Below are 20,702 nucleotides of genomic sequence, written 5' to 3' on the forward strand. Positions count from 1 at the left end.
TATGCCACAGCCACAGCAACGTGGAATCAGAGCCACGTCTGTGACCCACACCACAGCTCACAGCAACGCTGGATCCTTAACCCACTGAGCAAGGCCAAGGATAGAACTCCGCAACCTCATGGTTCCTAGTCAGATTTGTTAACCACTGAGCCACGACAGGAACTCCCGTGCCTCTCTTTTTATATAGTTTCTTTGCATCTATCCATATTCCTAAAAATTATTATTTAAAAAAATTTTTTGTGGAGTTCCCTTGTAGTGCAGCGAGTTAAAGGTCCAGCATTGTTACTGCAGTGGCTCCAATCACTGCTGTGGTATGGGTTTGACCCCTGGCCTGGGAACTTCCACATGCCGTGGGAACAGCCAAAAAAATAATGGTGGGGGAGGGGGTATTAAGCTGTATTTATTCGTTGATGCCTTTTTTTGCTTAATATTACATTGATAAGATTTATTTGTATTGTGTGTCACTATAGTTCATTGATTTTTGACTGCTATATAATAGTTCATTGTGTGAATATACCACTTTATTCATGCTATCTTCCACTGATAGACATTTGGGTTATTTCCAGGCTTTTGCTATTGTAACAGTGCTTCAACAATATTCTTTTACACGTCACCTTTCATACATTAGCAAGGGTTTCTCTTGGGGACATACCTAGAAGTAGAATTGCCAGGTCACAAGGTTATTGTCTGTTCCAGCTTTTGTTTTGAGTGATGGGCTTGTAGGTGCAGAGTTTTAAAAATAACTAAGAATGGAGTTCCCTTCGTGGCTCAGTGGTTAACAAACCCAACTAGGATCCATGAGGATGCGGATTTGATTCCTGGCCTCACTCAGTGGGTTACGGATCCAGCATTGCCATGAGCTGTGGTGTAGGTCACAGACGCAGCTTGGATCTGCCATTGCTGTGGCTGTGGCGTAGTCCAGCAACTGCAGCTCGGATTCAGCCCCTAGCCTGGGAACCTCCATATGCCACAGGTACAGCCCTAAAAAGCAATAAAATAAAATAAAAATAACTAAGAATGAAATCATAACTAATTATAATCAATTATTTAAAATAATTAACTAATCATGGAAAATGGTGAGAGTATATCATGAACCAAGGATTATGATTAACCCAATTTTGTGCATCTGGGATCCAAAGGCAAAAGTTGTCAAATATGCAAGAATATCTAGCATCAGGGTTCAATATGCGTTATATTCATGTAATCGTGTTATTAGCAACTGCTTGCTAAATTAATGTTTTAAAAGTCAAAAACTCTGAAGAACTTTATTGATCTTGATCAATCTGTTTGTTTTCAAGATCACCAAGATGAAATTTTTATACAAACAGTAGTTGATCCTAGAATAACAATGGCAGAAACCCAATTTCACTCAAGAATCATTTATCCAAATACCATATATATATATATATATATATATATATATTTTTGGCTGTGGGTGCAGCCCTAAAAAGAAAAAAAGAAAAGAAAAGAAATAGCTTTCTTGAATATATTCAACAAATACCAATTATCGGCATGAATATTTTCTTTTTATTCACTAAAATTATTCTTAGCAGATTGTTTAAAATATTCAAATTTTACCCGATTGAACCCTAGCCTGGGAACCTCCATATGCCGCAGCTGTGGCCCTAAAAGACAAAAAAAATAAAAAATAAAATAAAGCATTCAAATTTTAAAAGGTAAGAGATGCTGCCCACTAGCCAAGTCCAAAGCAATTTGAGTATCAAAATCTGTTTAATTTATGGTATGTATACATATCTATATGCTTTCAAAAGTAAGCACAACCTATACACCCTGCACCCTTTTGCTTTCAGAAGAGAATTTTTAACACAAAATGAGTCTATGAGTGTCTATAAATAAGTATGCAAATAAATAAATAGAAATAGGAAGGAAGAGAGAGTGGGGAAGTAAAGCTCTTTTCACAGTAAAACGTCAACTTATGAATGTAGAGGAATGATAGAAAGAGACAAATCACTATTTTTTAGCTATCATGTAATAATTGATTTAGGCAAGAATTATCAGTGGACGCTAAAGCTGTCAGTGAAATTTGTTTCTACACAGAATAGGTACACAGTCTCAAATCATCTCCCTGAAGATTGCTTATTCATTATATGTGGGGGGGGAAAGGTATCTTTACAATGAAGAAATTTGGTAGACATCATCTTAACCTAGTAATCAAAGTTAAGATCACCAATAAGATGAAATGACATTAGAATTCCCGTCATGGCAAAGCAGGAACGAATACGCCCAGGAACCATGAGGTTTCAGGTTTGATCCTTGGCCTTGCTCAGTGGGTTAAGGATCTAGAATTGCCGTGAGCTGTAGTGTAGGCTGGCAGCTACAGCTCGGATTCAACTCCTAGCCTGGGATACTCCATCTGCCGAGAGTGCGGCCCTAAAAAGCAAAAAAAGATGAAATGATATCATGTGCTGCCTGATGTTAGGTCCTGAGAAGGACCTAACATCATTTATGTAGTATTCCTGACAAAAATGAATAACCTAAATCTAATCATAGGCTAAAAATAAGACAAAACCAAATTGAAAGACAATTTATGCAAAAACTGCCTTCAATCTTCAAAAATATAAATATCATAAAAGACTAGGAAAGGCTGACAACTTTTTCTGATGAAAGGAGACAAAGGGGGAAGGACAAAGACATGCAGCATGTGAAGCTGGGTTGGATCCTAGATTGGAAAAGAAATTGTTATAAAAGATAATTATTTATTAGGATAATCAGAAAATCTGAATATGGACTATACATCAGAGGATAGAATTGCATCAATGTTAAATTTCCTCAATTCGATCTTTTTACCATGTTGATATAAAAGAATATCCTTAGATATATATTATGTAGTCGTTTCTGCAACTTGCTCTCAGATTGTCCAACACCATGGAGAACCTAGACTCCTGACTCTCCAGAGCCTTTCTAGACTACCATCTATTAAAAACTGAGGAAATTAAGGATATATTTTTAAAAAGTAGAAATCTTTACATAACTAGGAGGAAATTGTGTGATTTATGTAAATCAGAGTAGCTTTAGAAAATTCCACAATTAGTCACTCAGTGAATTGACCTGGAACCCTTGATTGACAGAACCCCTGCCTCGCCCAGAGAAGACAAGGCCTAATAAGGAGTGGGCTAGAGGTCCAACCCCTGAGCCCAGGAAGAATTCCCCTTCAAGTTCCTCTGTCTATTCAAGCAGGTTACCTAGTCCAAGAAACCGGGTAATCAGGGACTTGGAGACTAGTCCAGCTATGTCTGCTCTCTTGCCTGTCATGGTTTCAGCTGTATCACTGTACTGTGTAGCAGTGTCTTGTCCAGAGTAGGGACTCAAATTCTTTGAATAAATGAATTAATCCTGAGATTAAAAAGTAGAAGACTAGGGAGTTGCCGTTGTGGCTCAGCAGGTTAAGAACCCGAAATAGTGTCCATGTGGATTTGGGTTCAATTCCTGGCTTTGCTCATTGGGTTAAGGATCTGGCATTGCTGCAAGCTATGGTGTAGGTTGCAGATGTGGTTCAGATCCAGTATAGCTGTGGCTGTGGTTCAGGCCTGTAGCTGCAGCTCCAATTCCAGCCCTAGCCTGAGAACTTCCATATGCCACAGGTATAGCCATAAAAAGAAAAAAAAGTAGAAGACTAGAGCAGCTAGAAACAGTCAGAATAAAAGAAAAGGGCAATGAAAAAGAAAAAGAGGAAGCTGTAGCAAAGTGGCAAAAAAAAGCTACTGCAGCAGAAAACAGTGGCACAATAGGTAAAGAGAAGAACTGAGCAGAAAAGAGAAAAAAAATTGTACTGTACATCCAAGTAACTTAAGGGAGTTATGTATAATAATAGGAGTTTCCTGATGGCCTAGTAGTTAAGGATATGGTATTGTCACTGCTGTGGCAAAGGTTCCATCCCTGGCCCAGTAACTTCCAAGTTCCATGGGTGCGGCCAAGAAAAAAAAAAGTTATACCTAACTAATATATACTGTACCCACATATAATACAAATTATACCTAGCTCCACTATTCCAGTATAATACAAATTACATAAACAAATAAATTCTAAAAATATTCTTCTGCAAAGCATAAGAGTTGATACCAAAATCAGAAAAGACATTATAAGAAAATTATACACCAATATCACTCATGAAAAAAGAAACAATATCCTTGATAAAATATTAGCAAACCAAGTTCAAAAATAAATAAAAGGATAACACACCATGAACAAGTAGGTTTTTTTCTAGAAATGCAAGGGTGGTTCAACCATTTGAAAAATCAGTCCCGTCGTGGCTCAGCAGAAACAAGTCTGACAAATATCCATGAAGATGCAGGTTTGAACCCTGGCCTCACTCAGTGCTCAGTGAGGATCCAGCGTGGCCACGAGCTGTGGTGTGGGTCACAGATGTGGCTCAGATCTGGCATTGCTGTGGCTATGGCATAAGCTAGCAGCTGTAGCTCCAATTCAACTCCTAGCCTGGGAACCTCCATATGCTATGGGTGTGGCCCTAAAAAGACAGAAAAAGAAAAGAAAAATCAGTCAGTATAATTTACCATATTAATAAATTAAAAAAAAAACATTTGGTCATCTCAAATGAAGAAAAAAATTAGATAAAATTCAACATTCACTCGTAACTAAAACCTCCAGCAAACCAGGAGTAGAAGGAACATCCTCAATCTGATAAAGGGCATCTACAAACAAATCTAACATCATAGTTAATGGTGAAAGACCAAATGCTTAGCAGTGAAAGACAATTATGCTGAGTGAAATAATCCAGATAAAAAAGAGTATATACTGTATGATTCCATTTATATAAAATTAAAAAAAATTCAAATTAATCTATTTATCATTATCCAGATTATGGTGGTATTTTCACAGGTATGTATTTCATATTTGTATAAACCACACACTCTAAATGTGTCTTTTATTGGAATGCCCTCGTGTCTCAGGAGGTTAAGGATCTGGCATTGTCACTGCTGTGGCTTGGGTTCATCCCTGGCCCGGGAACTTCCACATTCTGTGGGTGTCACCTAAAAAAAAAAATAGATACATCAAACTAATTAAAAAAAGGGGTGAAATATATGAGTCGTGCTTACCTTTGAAAAGAGTATAGATCTCTATGCACATTGTGAAAACAGAGCCAGAATGTGTTAATAGAAAAGTATGATGCTGTTAAGGTTGCCAGATTTAGCAACTAAAAACATAAGACTCCCAGTTAAAATTTAATTTCCGATGAACAACAGATAATTGCTTAGTATAAATATATCCAAGAGTTCCTGTTGTGGCTCATTGGTAACCCACTGGACAAGTATCCATAAGGAGTTTGACCTCTGACCTCACTCAATGGGTTAAGGATACTGAGTTGCCATGAGCTGTGGCATAGGTCACAGATGCAGCTCCAATCTGGCATTGCTGTGGCTGTGGCATAGGCCATCAGCTGCAGCTCCAATTCCACCACTAGCCTGGGAACTTCAATACGCCATGGGTGGAGCCCTAAAAAGAAAAATACATATATATTAATACATATATATATCCTAAATATTACACGAAATATTCTGTTAAAAAAAAAAACCCTGCTGTTTATCTGAAACCTGGGACAAACTTATATTAAACATTGTTTATTGTTCATTGTTTATTTGAAACTCAAATTTAACGGGACTTGTATTTTATCTGGCCATTCTAGATGTTCTTATCTACAAAGTATGAAATCAAGCCTGCTTGAATACTTTTTTTTTTTTTCTGTCTTTTTGCTATTTCTTGGGCTGCTCCCGCAGCATATGGAGGTTCCCAGGCTAGGGGTCTAATCAGAGCTATAGCCACGGGCCTACGCCAGAGCCACAGCAACGAGGGATCCGAACCACATCTGCAACCTACACCACAGCTCACGGCAACGCTGGATCGTTAACCCACTGAGCAAGGCCAGGAACCGAACCCACAACCTCATGGTTCCTAGTCGGATTCGTTAACCACTGAGCCACGACGGGAACTCCTTGAATTCTATGTTCATTTTGATTTAGATGAAGCTGCTGAACTGAAGACAAAAGCCATATGCTCAAGCATCCAGCACAGTGCTTTATTTACAATATGTGCTCAGAAAATGTTTTTTGCTTTGCAAGTTATGTGAAGATATGGATAGAATTCTTCTTGCTTCCTATTTTATCCCCAGGGCCTATTACAATGCCTGGCGCTCAATGAATATATGATTAAATGAATAGCTGCCTCTCATGCCCCAGAAAATTGCAGGGTTGACCTTTTAACTCCAGCCCTGTAGCTGGCTGGTCAACTTTTTGGACAAGCCCCAGGTCTGATTTCTTGGCTTGTCTCCCTCTTCACTTCACACTGCTGTGTGTCTCACGTTGCCGTTTTGTTTTGTATTGTTTTGTGTGTGACTGACCCATCCTTACCTATGACACCTCTTTTTTTCTGGTTTTTCCTTGGGAATCTGGGCAATGGCTCTGAGACCCTGAGACCCTCAGCTCTTGGAGAAATCTGAAAGTCTGAAACAAAACAGCTAGGATAGCTTCATGAAACACTGGGGAGTACAACCTTTAGAGCTAAGGAGATTTGGTATGGAGCTTCAGTTTTGGGAAGATGACCAGGATAAAAGGGAATCTTTATAAATTGATATGGGGAGGATTTTATCCATTTGGGATTCTTATTACCTGTTTTAAGCTGCCTATAGAACAAATAGTATCCAAACTCTAAATGCATTAATTTTCTTCCTTTTACAAAATTAAGAAAACCCAACATTCCTCCCTGTAGTTTGCTCCCACAAAGAAGTAGAGATTGCAGAAGTTATTTCTAGTGAGAGAAGGACAGCAAGGAGAAAAATGTCTTTTGCCTAAAAGATTTTAGATCTGTAAGGAATCTTAGAAATAATTAAGTATAACATATATTTAGTTTAACTACTTGCTTTGAAGATGAGTAGGAGGCCCAGACACTCTCCCAAGTTCACAAGGTGAATAGCTCAATTGAGTAAAAAGGTACCACTTAATAAAACCAAGGTCTCTCTTGTACATCTATACAATCCAGTTCCCTAGTTTTTAACAGTAGGGAGAGGGGTGGCAACTACAGAGTGGAATAGTAGTAAAATCAAGCACATTGTGCTAAGAGCATACACGCTACTCTCCTTGACATGCTGAATATTGTTCTTGGGTCTTTTTGAGTCCAAACATTCCTCTCCCATTTAAGTGTCTTGTACCCCTTCAAAGGTGCCCCTTCAGCTGATTCACGCTTCTCTTATGGTGTATTTGAGTCTTGGGCGAAAAATAAGTACAGCCTATTGTGGGTTTGAGATACTTTAGGTCACTGGTTCATTTCTATGCAAAAAGAAATTTTAGGAAGTGGAGAGGGGGAAGGTTGCAGAGATTCCTAAATGACCAGAATACTTGACCCTGATTTTTTCCCAAGATGCAAATGTCTTAGATATTTAAGCTCCTCTGAGGATGATATAACCAAAATACGTCCACACAAGCAGGGTTACTTTAGAGGAGAAGGAGGTAAAAAGAGAGGGAATATCACGTTTTGTCAATAGGAGGAAAAAGTTGTTATGCAGGAATTCATCAAATATTAAGAAATTTTCCTAAAGAGATGATTAGGGGGAAAAAAAAGAATCTTCCTATCAATTCTCAACGCAAATGAATTAGAGAAAAACGCAGCCAAATAAACAGAAGTACTTACCCCTCTCCCAAAGGAAGGTGAGGTCTTATTAAGATAGCCAGTACCATGCAAAATGTTTTGAGAGTGCCAGCTGAGAAGTGGTACAGATATGGGAAACGTTAGCATTTACTTTTATTAGTGTGGTGACGCAAGAATTATCAGTGCAGTCTTTGCTTTGTGTCCAGACGTGGCGACTCCACAAGCTGCAGGTAGAAGAGCTGGCCAGGGAGAGGGGAGCTAGAACGCAGTTCTGCCACCCACACTCGCAGGGTCTGTTTTGCCTCCGAGGCTGCATTGCAGTGGGTTGTGAACATTCGTGTGTACCAAAGCTTAGAGGGCATTTCTGTAGCAGGAAGGACTCGAAGGGCACAGAGGAACATGATCTCATTTAAGGCATGTGATTCTGAGGCGCTCAGGGTCCAACATAATTTGGGTAGCACGGCGAACTGCCGAAACAGCTGGCTGGCTAGTGGCCACCGCAGCGGCTGCAAGGTTTCCTCCCCTCCAGCAAGAGCCGCTAGGCGCGAGTCGCGTGGAAGGGGCCGCTCTCGCCCGCCACTCATCTCTGTGGTTCCTCCCCCAGCCCTCGGCCGCTGGTGGGAGGGGAGGACGCCGGCGGCACGCGTGCGCACTCCCTCGGTGCAGCTAGTCTGCGTGCGTGCGTGAGTGGGAGGTGACAGGCCTCAGCCTCTGGCCTTCTCCGCTGACTGCTCCTACGCGACGTCTCTAACCATGAACCGGTTTGGTACCCGGTTAATGGGGGCCGCGGCGACCCCGCCACCGCCGCCGAAAGCCCGCAGCAATGAAAACCTCGACAAAATTGATATGTCTTTGGGTGAGGAGCCGAGTCGGACCTTGTTGGAGCGGGAGGAGGTGTGGGTGGATCCAAGTACCGCGGTTGGTGGGGGAAGGGGCGGTCGGCCGCAGTTGTAGATCGAGTTTTCTTGCGGGTGGGCGGAACCAAGGAAGGGCTGATGGGGAACCCGGCGAGCGTTCGCTGGTGTTGGGGTCGGGCCTGAGGGCCTGGGGGTGGAGTGTCCCTTCGGCGGAGATGTGTCTGAAGGGGGCGGGGGCGCTTCGGGCCCGGAGCTTGGGAACGTCGAGGGGGGCGGACCCTCTTCGCCCCGGCGGGGCGCTACCACTCGCGGGTGACCCCGGCTCTTTGTGAGGGAAACCGGCAGGTTTCACCTCAGGCTTGTGCACTGTGGGCATTAGCGGGGGGGCGAAGGCAGGGGTCCGACGGAGCCATCCTTTCTGAGGAAAGCTCCTCGAGAGCCCGGCTGATTCGGTTAAATCCGTGCTTCCAGCGATGGGCTGGTTGGGCGTTTTCTGCGCCCGGGCCTACGGCCTGGCGCCAAATAGAAGCGTAAAGACGCCCCGAGATTTGGCCGTTTCTGACGGGCGCTTTGACGGAAAGGAACGATCGTTAGGAAGGCCTTCAGGTGGGGTATTAGGTAGTGCCTAGAAGAGCGCATTCTCCCCAGCCAGGCCTCCAAGTTAGCACGTTAGCGCAGAACGAAACGAAAACCAGGGTTGGGGAAACCAGATAAAGCGTAGAATCTAGAAAAGTGGGGTGGTTTGGTGGTGATTAGGTGAAAAGTAGGAAGACTGGCGATTCAATTAAAAATTTAGACCTAACACTATTGAGGCATCGGTCTTCTGTGTTTGCTTACTTGGTTTTAAAGTAATTCCGTTTTTGTCGGAATTTAGGTTATGGATTTGATGTATTAGCTTTGCCTGCCCTTTCTGTGGCCTCCAGTTTGTCGGTTTGTCGGATATTTGAAAAGTACCCGGCTTTTCCAAGGGCGGTATTTTTCTTTTCTTTTCTTTTGTGGTTTTTCTGCATAGTTCTTGGTCAAAAGTCAAGAACTCTTGGTTTCTATGATTGCCACAAGTTAGAACCCAATGTGTAAATCAAGCAAATCATCAGAAATCATAGGTTTGACCTTAAGTCTTGCCTATTCCTAAAGACCTCCGAAGAAATGAGAAATCTATTGAACTAAGGTCAAGAAAAAAATATAATACGAGAAGTTCCCGTCGTGGCTCAGTGGTTAACGAACCCGACTAGCATCCACTAGGACGCGGGTTCGATTCCTGCTCAGTGGGTTAAGGATCCGGCCTTGCCGTGAGCTGTGGTGTAGGATGGCGAGCTGTGGTGTAGGATGGCGGCTACAGCTCCGATTTGACCCCTAGCCTGGGAACCTCCATATGCTGTACATGCAGCCCTAAAAAAAAAACAAAAGACAAATGTGTGTGTGTGTGTGTGTGGTACAAATCTTTATTGAGTCCTTACTCCTTGTCAGGCAGTGGAATAAGCATTTTATATGTGTTGACTAAGTCCCATGATAACCCTATGAGGTATATACTCCTGATGAAAAAAAAATCACATTCAGTTCAAATTCTGCCTCTGCCACTTAGTAGGAACGTAGTAGTCTTGGGCAAATTACTTCTCAGTGCCTCATCTCTAAAAAGGTGATGATAATAATAGTGCTAATCTACCTCCAAGGGTTGCTGTATTGAATGAGTCAATAGGCATGTATAAACTGCCCAGAACAGTACCTGGTACAAAATAAACACTATATTTACATACATACACTCTCTTCCCCCCATATATATATATATATATATGCCATTGTCGTTTTTCCCATTTTGTAAACCTGAGGCAAAGAGAAATTAAATAACTTGCCCAAAGTCATACAACAAGTAAGTGCTGGAGTCAGGATTTCAATCTGGCTCTAGAGCACTGGGCTATAGATGAAGGAAGTGTTAAAGATGTATTTCATAACTAATGCATTTCTTAACTTTCTAAGTTTTTTCTTTTTTCCCCTAAGTTTTTTGTATGTATTTTGTTTGGTGATTAGGATGTTCAAGTGAAAACTGAGGGATAATTCTTTTTGAAGTTAGAAATGAAGTTCAATGGATAGCTGAAATAGGGTTTGGTCTCTTTACTCCCTTATGAACTTATCAACCTTCTGTCAGGTGCCCTCAACCCCCCGCGCCTTTTTTTTTTTTTTTTTTTTTTTTTGGAGAATTTTTCAGAGATAGGATGAAGAAATATTTATTTTAGACAATTATACTTTGTGAATATCTTATTTTATCAGGTCTGCATAGGTTTTAGAATATAATTTTTTTGTTTAAAATTGTGGCTCTATTAGATGTATATGAATGTTCGTATGGAATTATCTACCAGGATTATCTATAGCTGCCCTCATTGTGGCTCAGTTTCTTAATTTGAAAATGGGTATTATAATAGTTATTTCATAGAGTTGTGAGAATTGAGTAAATACATGTTTTCAGAACAATCCTGTTAGTACTCAGTTACTGCTATAATCAATATCATGTATATATCCCTAGTTTTTTGTTTTTTTGCCATTTCTTGGGCGGCTCCCGCGGCATATGGAGGTTCCCAGGCTAGGGGTCGAATCGGAGCTGTAGCCGCCGGCCTACGCCAGAGCCACAGCAACGTGGGATCCGAGCCACATCTGCAACCTACACCACAGCTCACGGCAACGCCGGATCGTTAACCCACTGAGCAAGGGCAGGGATTGAACCCGCAACCTCATGGTTCCTAGTCGGATTCGTTAACCACTGCGCCACGACGGGAACTCCTATCCCTAATTTTTTTATACAAGTAGCTCATAATGGATCTTTTTTCTTTTGATACCTACTCTATCTACTCCTTGATTAGGTAAAACCTTTTTTTTTTTCTTTTAAATGGCAAATCCTCTCTGTCATAGTAGCTCCATCTTTTTAAAAAGTTATTTTTATGGTTCCATCCACGGCACATAACCACCTGGAAGTACCCTGGGCCGGGGATTGAATCTGAGTGGCATCTGCAACCTTGCCACAGGTGCAGCAACACTGGATCCTTAATGAACTATGCCAGGCCAGGGATCAAACTCTCAACCGTTGGTCAGGTTCTTAGCCCACTGTGCCACAGCAGGAAGTCCATAGTAGTTCCATTTAATTTGAGGATTTAGATAATAGAATGTGTAAATATGAAGCATAATTTTATATTTGATATGCTTTGCTACTTTTATTTTTCAGTTAAGTTTATACTCTCTGATGCTCTGTTTTTCTTTTTTTTTCTTTTTTTTTTTTGAGGGCCACACCCTTGGCATATGAAGGTTCTCAGGCCAGGGGTCTAATTGGAGCTACAGCTGCTGGCCTACGCCACAGCCATAGCAACACCAGATCTGAGCCGCATTTGGGACCTACACCACAGCTCCTGGCAACGCTGGATCCTTAACCCACTGAGCGAGGCCAGGGATCGAACCTGCAACCTCATGGTTCCTAGTTGGATTCATTTCTGCTGCACCATGACAGGAACTCTTGATGCTCTATTTTTTAAATTAACCTGGTTAGTCAAAATTATACTCTGCCTTTTTTTGTAGTGGTTCCCCAGCTCAGGTTCTTTTTTAGGGGGTACTCTCATGGCTCTGAAATTTCAGACTTCTGGAGTTCCGGTCGTGGCTCAGCATTAATGAACCTGATTAGTATCCATGAGGGTGTGAGTTCAGTCCCTGCCCTCAGTGGGTTAAGGATCTGGCATTGCCATGAGCTGTGGTGTGGGTTACAGAGGGGCTCAGATCAGGAGTGGCTGTGGCATAGGCAAGGCAGCTGCAGCTCTAATTGGACCCCTAGCCTGGGAACTTCATATGCTGCAGGTGCAGCCCTGAAAAAAAAGGTTTCAGACTTCTGATGAAAAATAAGAAGACAGTTAAAGGAAAATGGTGTTTTATAAGTAGCGTCTTTCTATTCCCTTTCAGATCACTGAGAATTTAACATGTTCTTGCATCTACTTGTGAAATCTCTGTATTTTTGTAAAAAGCTTTTTGAATGTCTTTACCTTTTTTTAGTTGAAAGATTGGTCTCAAGAAAAATAATGAACTACGTTGAGGAGATTTGAATTACATAATGTGAATATTTGTGATTTAGAGTCGTAAAGATTACAGATGAGTGAGGTATTGTAGTAATATGTAAGAAAGGATTCCTGTAATAAAAGACTTGATTTATTTTTTGATTGCCAATGGTTTTTTGTTTTTTTGTTTTATTTAGGGCCACACCCTCGGCTTGTGGAGGTTCCCAGGTTATGAGTAAATCAGAGCTGCAGCGGCTGGCCTATGCCACAGCCACTGCAGATCTGAGCCAAGTGTGTGACCTACACCATAGCTCATGGCAATGCCAGATCGTTAACCCACTGAGCAAGGCCAGGGACCGAACCTGCATCCTCATGGATACTAGTCAGATTCGTTTCTGCTGAGCCATCACGGAACTCCGCCAGTGGTTTTATTGAAGGGTGGTTATTTTAAAAACTGGAGACTTCTTTAATTATGGAAAATAAGTATGAGTAATTGTTGTAAATAGGCTTTTGCTTATTTACACTTACCAGAGAAAGACATACTATGAATAATAGCAGTCTTAATTAATTAGTGGATATGCTTTGGGCTGTTGCTTTAAACTTTTCCTATAAAAACTTTCCTTAGTACTCCAATTATATTGACTGATTTAGAGCCTTTATGTTCTTAGTTTTATTATGCTCTCATGGAAGTGCTTTCAAAGTAGAAAAGAAATTAGGGACATAAGAAGTCTGTCAACTAGAAAATTAGACTGAATAATTGATTCATTAAGTTAAAATCATCACATTTCATCTGTCACAGATGATATCATCAAATTGAATCGAAAGGAAGGAAAGAAGCAGAATTTCCCGAGACTAAATAGGAGACTCCAGCAAAGTGGTACCCGACAATTTAGAATGAGAGTACGATGGGGGATCCAACAGAATTCTGGTAAGTTTTGCAAGTAAGCTTTAATAAAGAACAGTTATTCATGGGTTCGTAGTATGCTATCTTTGGTACATACTTAAAACATGGAGGAAATTTACCCTTTGTAATTTATATTTTTTCTTCTCTCAGGATTTCGTTTAAACTTAAAATCTGGTAAAAATTCAAGTTATATTAAACAAGTGATAATACTGTTTCTTAAAAATTTTAAGTCTTTTTTAGTAACGGTAGATAGTCTATATTATATTTAAGGCTGTAGATTTGTAAAGGATATTACATATTATGAAGTCGTAATCTCCTTCCCAGTTAGAATATTTCTTTAACAGTCTGATAGATGACTCTGTATCTCCAGCTTAAATATATTCAGTGGGAGTTGCCATCGTGGCGCAGTGGTTAATGAATCCGACTAGGAACCATGAGGTTGCAGGTTCGGTCCCTGCCCTTGCTCAGTGGGTTAACGAACTGGCGTTGCCGAGAGCTGCAGTGTAGGTTGCAGACGCGGCTTGGATCCCGAGTTGCTGTGGCTCTGGCGTAGGGTCCGATTAGACCCCCAGCCTGGGAACCTCCATATGCCTTGGGAGCAGCCCTACAAAAGGCAAAAAGACAAACATAAATAAATAAATAAATAAATAAATAAATAAATTCATTGAAAGAGCATACCACCTCACAAGATAACTTACCTATTACTGGAGATAGCACTCTTTACTACAAAATTATTATTATTATTATTTTTTTTTTTTTGCTTCTTTATGTGGGGGCTGCATTTGTTGCATATGGAAGTTCCCAGGCTAGGGGTTGAATTGGAGCTGCAGCTGCTGGCCTACACCACAGCTCACGGCAACGCTGGATCCTTAAGCCACTGAGTGGGGCAGTTATCCAACCCATATCGTCATGAATACTAGTTGGGTTTGTAACCTACTGAGCCACAACAGGAACTCCCCCAGATTCCCTTAATATGAATTAAATCAGGAGTTCCCGTCGTGGCGCAGTGGTTAACGAATCCGACTAGGAACCATGAGGTTGCGGGTTCGGTCCCTGCCCTTGCTCAGTGGGTTAACGATCCGGCGTTGCCATGAGCTGTGGTGTAGGTTGCAGACGTGGCTTGGATCCCTCGTTGCTGTGGCTCTGGCGTAGGCCAGTGGCTGCAGCTCCGATTAGACCCCTAGCCTGGGAACTTCCATATGCCACGGGAGCGGCCCAAGAAATAGCAAAAAGACAAAAAAAAAAAAAAATGAATTAAATCATGCCTTCCTGATAATTGTACAGAGTTACAGGAAGCAAACTCCCTTTTCTATGTGAAAACCTTTTAAATATGTGGAGACTACTGTTCTGCATGGAAAATGATTTATAGATTATTTATCATGTTATCCAGGACCTTTAGGATTTGTTATATCCTCTAAAGGTGACACTGAATTAAATGCTTTAGATGTAATCTAATGATCTTGGATTCTACATAGAGTTATTTTTGCTTTTTTTTTTTTTTAAAGGGCCACATCTGCGACATATGAAAGTTCCCAGGCTAGGGGTCAAATCTGAGCTATAGCTGCCAGCCTGTACCACAGCCACAGCAATGCCAGATCTGAGCCTTGTTGTGACCTACGCCACAGTTCACGGCAATGCTGGAACCCTTAACCCACTGATTAATGCCAGGGATCAGACCCTCATCCTCATGGATACTAGTCAGATTCATTTCCACTGAGCCACAATGGGAACTCCCTAGAGTTATTTTTGGTAATCTAGAAGCTTATTTATTTATAACATCTAGTTCCAAAATGGACTTATGGAGTAACTGAACGCTATTAATTAGATATGACTCATTAACTTTTTTAGTAGTTACATCATCATTTTAGAATAAATATTTGTTCAGATTTTTAAAACTTCTAGATGTTTTTTACGCATATGAAAAAATGTTTGAAAAACTAATTCCTAAGTTGATTTTTATCCTATATGTTAAAATACAAAAAATAATCTCCAGTGAGTTGAACATAATTAATTCTGTTTAATAGTTAATACGCCAACATATTTTCAACACGTCTGTTACTAAGATTAGACCCTAATAATTGTTCACTAATAATTTCATAGCTGAACCCAAGTGAGGTGTCTACTTATAGAAAATTAATTCCAGTGATTTATATAAAAGTTTCTTATAAATGCTACTCAGTGTAACGTATTTTATATATGACTGTTCTAAAATAATTTTAGAGTTCATAGAAGCCAGAAGTATGTTTATTTTTATTAATTGTATGTTAAATACCTGATAAATGTTCTGAATGGACCCAGTTGTCAGGGTATGTAAAGATGGACTCTTTTATTTCAAGCAATTTCTGGTAACAGAGATAAAGTATAAAGCAGAGTTGAGAAATGTCATATAAGAGAAATATCAGTTGTACTGTAGGATTTTAGATAGGGATTTTGTGTTAAAAAAATTGGTGATTTTTAATGGATAAGGTGAAATAGGATCTGGTTCACGAAGGATCAGAAAAACTTTGCTTTTACAGGGGTTATAATCTGAGCCTTGAGCTAAATGATACCTAGGGACAGCTTAGGATCTCCTAAGATTGAATTTGAGCTTGTATGCTCTCCACTTACATATGACAGGGCCTAAAATAGAACAGCTGCTGCTGTCATTGAATGTGCAAAGAGATATGTGATTGTCTTAAGCTCTGATTGGTTAGGGAAAGTTCAGATTTCTGCATTGTAATGTCAGTGAGTATGTTAGCTGGAGGTAGAGAACAAATAGCACAGAGAGCCCTTAGCAAATTATTTGTTTATTTATTTTATTTTATTTTATTTTTTGTCTTTTTGCCTTTTCTAGGGCCACTCCCACAGCATATGGAGGTTCCCAGGCTAGGGTTCTAATGGGAGCTACAGCTACTGGCCTATACCACAGCCACAGCAATGCGGGATCCGAGCTGTGTCTGTGACCTACAGCACAGCTCATGGCAATGCCAGATCCTTAACCCACTGAGTAAAGGCCAGGGATCAAACCCGCAACTTCATGGTTCCTAGTCGGATTTGTTAACCACCGAGCCACATCGGAAACTCCTGCAAATAATTTATTTTTGATGGCCGAACAAGTAAGTGAATAAAATCTTCCTAGTTCTGTGCCTAAAATATAATTTAGTCACTCAATAAATATTTGTATAAATGAATGTCCTTCAGAAGTGGAATACTATACATCAGCAGTTCTCAAAGTGTTGTCCAGAGACTAAAGGGGTCCATTAGGTCAAAATTATTTTTATAATAATGCTAAGGCATTAATTGTGTTTTCAGTCTTTTTTTTCCTGATTATTTTAAAAAATTTTTTTCTTTATTTTATTATTTTATATGATTTTTGTTTTTCCATTATAGCTGATTTACAGTGTTCTGTCAGTTCTCTGCTGTACAGCTGGTGACCCAGTTACATAACATGTATACATTCTTTTTTCTCACATTATCATGCTCCATCATAAGTGACTAGATACAGTTCCCAGTGCTATACAGCAGGATCTCATTGCTTATCGATTCCTAAGGCAATAACTTGCATCTGTTAACCCCAAATTCCCAGTCTATCCCACTCCCTCTCCCTTCCCCTTGGCAACCACAAGTCTGTTCCCATGTCCATGATTGTCTTATGTTTTCTGTCTGTTCTCTCATGAATATGCAGTGGACTTATCCAAAGTGTACATGGTAAAATAATTAAGCAGATTAGATGCACAAGCAGAAATGAGAATCTAACTATCTCCTATTAAGCCAGACACTAAAGAGATTTACAAAAATGCAAAACAGTGCTGCTCTTCCTAATAAATATTCTTGTTTGTTTAGGAAAATAATAGTTATTTTTCATTGAAAAATTTTTGCTGTACATATAGTGAGTTTATTACTGTTTTAATAAAATAAGTTTTTAAATGTCTTAGTTTTCACTTTCAATATGGTAAATATCAGTAAACATAAACCCACAGAAACAAAAACTCTTTGGGGTCCTCAGTAATTTTTAAGAATGTAAAGAGGTCCTGAGACCAAAAAGTTTTAAGAATGGTTATTTCTTGGAGTTCCCTTCATGGCTCAGTGGTTAGCAAACCATACTAGGATCCATAAGAATGTGGGTTTGATCCCTGGCCTTGCTCAGTGGGTTAAGGACCTGGCATTGCCGTTAGCGGTGGTGTAGGTCTCAGAGGAGGCTTGGATCCCAAGTTGCTGTGGCTGTGGCATAGGCCAGATTTGACTCCTAGCCTCCATGTGTGGCCTAAAAAGCAAAAAGCAAAACCAAAAAAAACCCCAAAAAAAACAAGGTGGTATTTCTTTTAGAGGTAGAAGATACAGGGGAATATTTGTATATGGCTTTGGAAAGGAGCCAGTTACATGATTGCATACACTCTGTGATATAATATTTTCCAGAAAATCCCTCAAATCTTCATGTAAGTGATTAGACTACGGAAATTATTGAGACAAGTGGATGTGTGTATAAAAAAATTCATGAAGGGATTGGGCTAAGGATTCAAAGCAAAGATGAAAATTCTTGTGTCCAGTTTTAGTTCTCAACCTTGGTTGTGACTATGGAGCTTTATAAATCAGACAGATGCTCTGGCAACACTCCACTGCTACTGAACCAGAGTCTGCAGAAATAGGGCCTAGGATATTTTTTTTCAAGCTCTGTATGGGGTTCTGATATATGGCCTGTGTTACACTGATGCTGTAGTGGTGCTGAAATGTGCAAGGATCTTCAGAGAAGTAGTAGTTGAAGTAATGAGAATGAAGTTACTTTGGAAAGACAGAAGAGAACTTACTAAAGGGGTTAAATCGATGATAACTGAGAAAGACCATTGCATGAAGTGTAATAATGAAACCATTAATTTTACCAAATAAAACCATTGTTAAAACTGAGATAGGGCCTGGTCAAGTTTGTTCAAAGGTAGAAAAGGAGGGGGGAGGAACAAATGATCTAGATTTGCTAGAAGGTAGAGAAGAAGCTACTGAAAAGATGGTAGAAAAGATAATAAGTATGGGAACAATGATTATAACAGAGATAGAAGGCACCCAGGAATAGAATTCTATCCCATGCTTTTCTCCTTTTAATTACTTTTATTCTTGTTAATGAGGTTTTTTCATGAATCTTTTTCATTTAAGCTTAAAACTTTGGTATGGTAGTGAATTTCTCCTTTCTTTAAACTTTCTCTTTGCTCTACTAATTCATTCATTCTTTTGGAATACTTTCAAACGTCTTTGTTCTTCTCCCAGTACCTTATCATGTTATGTTTGAGTGTTACGATAGCATCTGAAATGGCCTTAACTGCCTTCTTCTATTCAGGGTAAAATATACTTCTAGACTGAAATAACCTGATCATGAGTTCTGTGACAATCCCCTCCCCCATTTCTTGTCAAAGGTAGTCTTTATCCCTATTTAAAGCCCTCTGATTTGTGCTCACTACATCCATTCATTTCTTACCTTTTCCCTAGATTGTCTCTCAATATGGTGTGGTTGCCCTTGTCTTTGTACTTGTTACTTTATGTCTCTCCCTATTCACTTCTTGCCTGTTTTGTGAAACCTAGTTCAGAGCCTGCTTTTTCTGCAATAGTTGTTTTTTTCTCTTTGGAAATATACCATAGATTGTTTTCTGCCTTTTGTTATTCTCTAGTTTATATATGTAAGTTTAGAAAAGTGTTAATTTTTCAAGCTGCACAAGCTTGCACTTAGATCATGGCTCTGCCATTTTCTTTTTACTGCCACACCTGTGGCATATGCATGTTCCCAGGCCAGGAGTTGAATTGGAGCTACAGCTGTAGGCCTCTACCACAGCCACAGCAGCATGTGATCTGAGCTGCTTATGTGACCTACACTGCAGCTTGCAGCAACTCCAGATCCTTAACCCACTGAATGAGACCGGGGATTGAACCTACATCCTCACAGACACCATATCAGGTTTTTAACTCGATGAGCCACAGTGGGAACTCTGGCTCTGCCATTTTCTAACTGTGATGTCTGAGTAGTCACTGTTCTTTGCCTCACTTTGCTCATTTGCAAAACTAAGGTGTAAGCATCAACTTTATTAAGTTCTCTTCATTAACTGCCTAGCACAGTTAATGATAGCTGCTTCATTATTTAATACAAATAAAAAGAGCAAGTACTTGTAGATTTAATTTGAACATACAGGCTTCCTCAACATGCTTAATCCTCATTTGGTTGCAATTCTAGAAGGAAATCACATATAGAGCAGCAAAAATTTGATTTTAATATTTAAAAAATTGTATCTTTATTGGTTTTTTGCTGATCATAAAGGTAATAAAATCAGTAACTTTAGTGCTGAGGCATAGCACCCAAGAAAGGAACAAATCTGCAAGAACTTCAAACCATACTCAGTTGCCATGCTGGTGGAATTCACAGGGAAGTGATCTGTAGGGTGATGCAGCTTAAATTCACTGGAGGATGAGCAGGGCCAGAATTAAGAGTGATGCCTTAGGACTAGACCAAGATAGATACCTAGGGCCTAAAATTTAAGGCATCACTCACTCTCAGATTTTGTGCCCTAGGTGTCTCTCTTGCTTCACAATAGTCTCAGCTTGTGGGGGAGGGATAATGAGTGCCACTGGGTGTCCTATGTCACAGGAACAAGCCTTGAGGTGCACATTGGAACTTGGAAGAAAAGCTCCTTCTTCTTCTAGAGTCCCTCCAGCGCCCCCTGCTGACAAAGCTTATCGTCATGCCAGCTGGTAAGATATGTTCCAGTCACAGGAGTGGGGCAGTAAAGAGTGAATTGAGAGCTGAAAGGCAATAAATTGGTAAATGGTTCAACCATGATAACATTATGGTTTTTCTAACTGTCTTGTTGAATTCTGGTCTCAAAATAGGTACTGTACAAAAGCATTTTGGAATTATATATATTTGAGAGTGACAGATTATTTATGACTTGAGACTCATCACAAACAATAGTCCTCAAATGCTACAGTACACTATTTTAACTTCATTTAGTTTAACTATGAAGCAGGTTGGAAGACCTGTTACTGTATTGCAGGTATAGTATTCTATAGGATACCATTCTAAGGATAGCCTTCTCCCTCCCACCTCTGAATTAGAATTAAGATAAGACTGCCCAATATCAGTTGTTACTTAGTATAGTTCTCTGGAATTTTTGGCCATTGCATTAAAAAGTAAAAGAAATTGAGGTGTAATTATCGGGAGGGAGAAGGCAATATCATTTGTGGGTGATAACGGTTGTCACTCAGAAATCTCAAGAAAATAATTTGAAAGACTGTTAGAACTAGTATGAATTCAGTGAGATGGCTGATAAAAAGGTATTAATCAGA

At 40.0% G+C, this 20,702-nt stretch overlaps 2 protein-coding genes across 5 annotated transcripts in view; one reads left to right on the forward strand and one right to left on the reverse strand.

Annotated features, from left to right (window-relative positions):
- RUBCN (run domain Beclin-1 interacting and cystein-rich containing protein) overlaps nucleotides 1–8,209 on the reverse strand; it is a 63,650-nt gene extending 55,441 nt beyond the window's left edge. For both annotated transcript variants that reach the window (XM_021068222.1, XM_021068220.1), the window contains exon 1: nucleotides 7,660–8,209. In XM_021068222.1, the coding sequence (XP_020923881.1) occupies nucleotides 7,660–7,706 (47 nt within the window). In that variant the 5' untranslated portion in view covers nucleotides 7,707–8,209. The remainder of the gene's footprint in view (nucleotides 1–7,659) is intronic.
- The window catches only part of FYTTD1 (forty-two-three domain containing 1), a 38,987-nt gene continuing 26,519 nt past the window's right edge, over nucleotides 8,235–20,702 (forward strand). For 2 of the 3 annotated variants that reach the window (XM_005670139.3, XM_021070193.1), the window contains exons 1-2: nucleotides 8,274–8,473; nucleotides 13,299–13,427. In XM_005670139.3, coding sequence (XP_005670196.1) covers nucleotides 8,371–8,473; nucleotides 13,299–13,427 — 232 coding nt within the window. In that variant the 5' untranslated portion in view covers nucleotides 8,274–8,370. Of the gene's footprint in view, nucleotides 8,474–13,298; nucleotides 13,428–20,702 lie in introns of all 3 variants that reach the window. The other variant, XM_003358772.4, reaches the window with a different exon arrangement.

This window comes from Sus scrofa, chromosome 13 (genome assembly GCF_000003025.6).
Source record: "Sus scrofa isolate TJ Tabasco breed Duroc chromosome 13, Sscrofa11.1, whole genome shotgun sequence".
Taxonomy (NCBI): Eukaryota; Metazoa; Chordata; class Mammalia; order Artiodactyla; family Suidae; genus Sus; species Sus scrofa.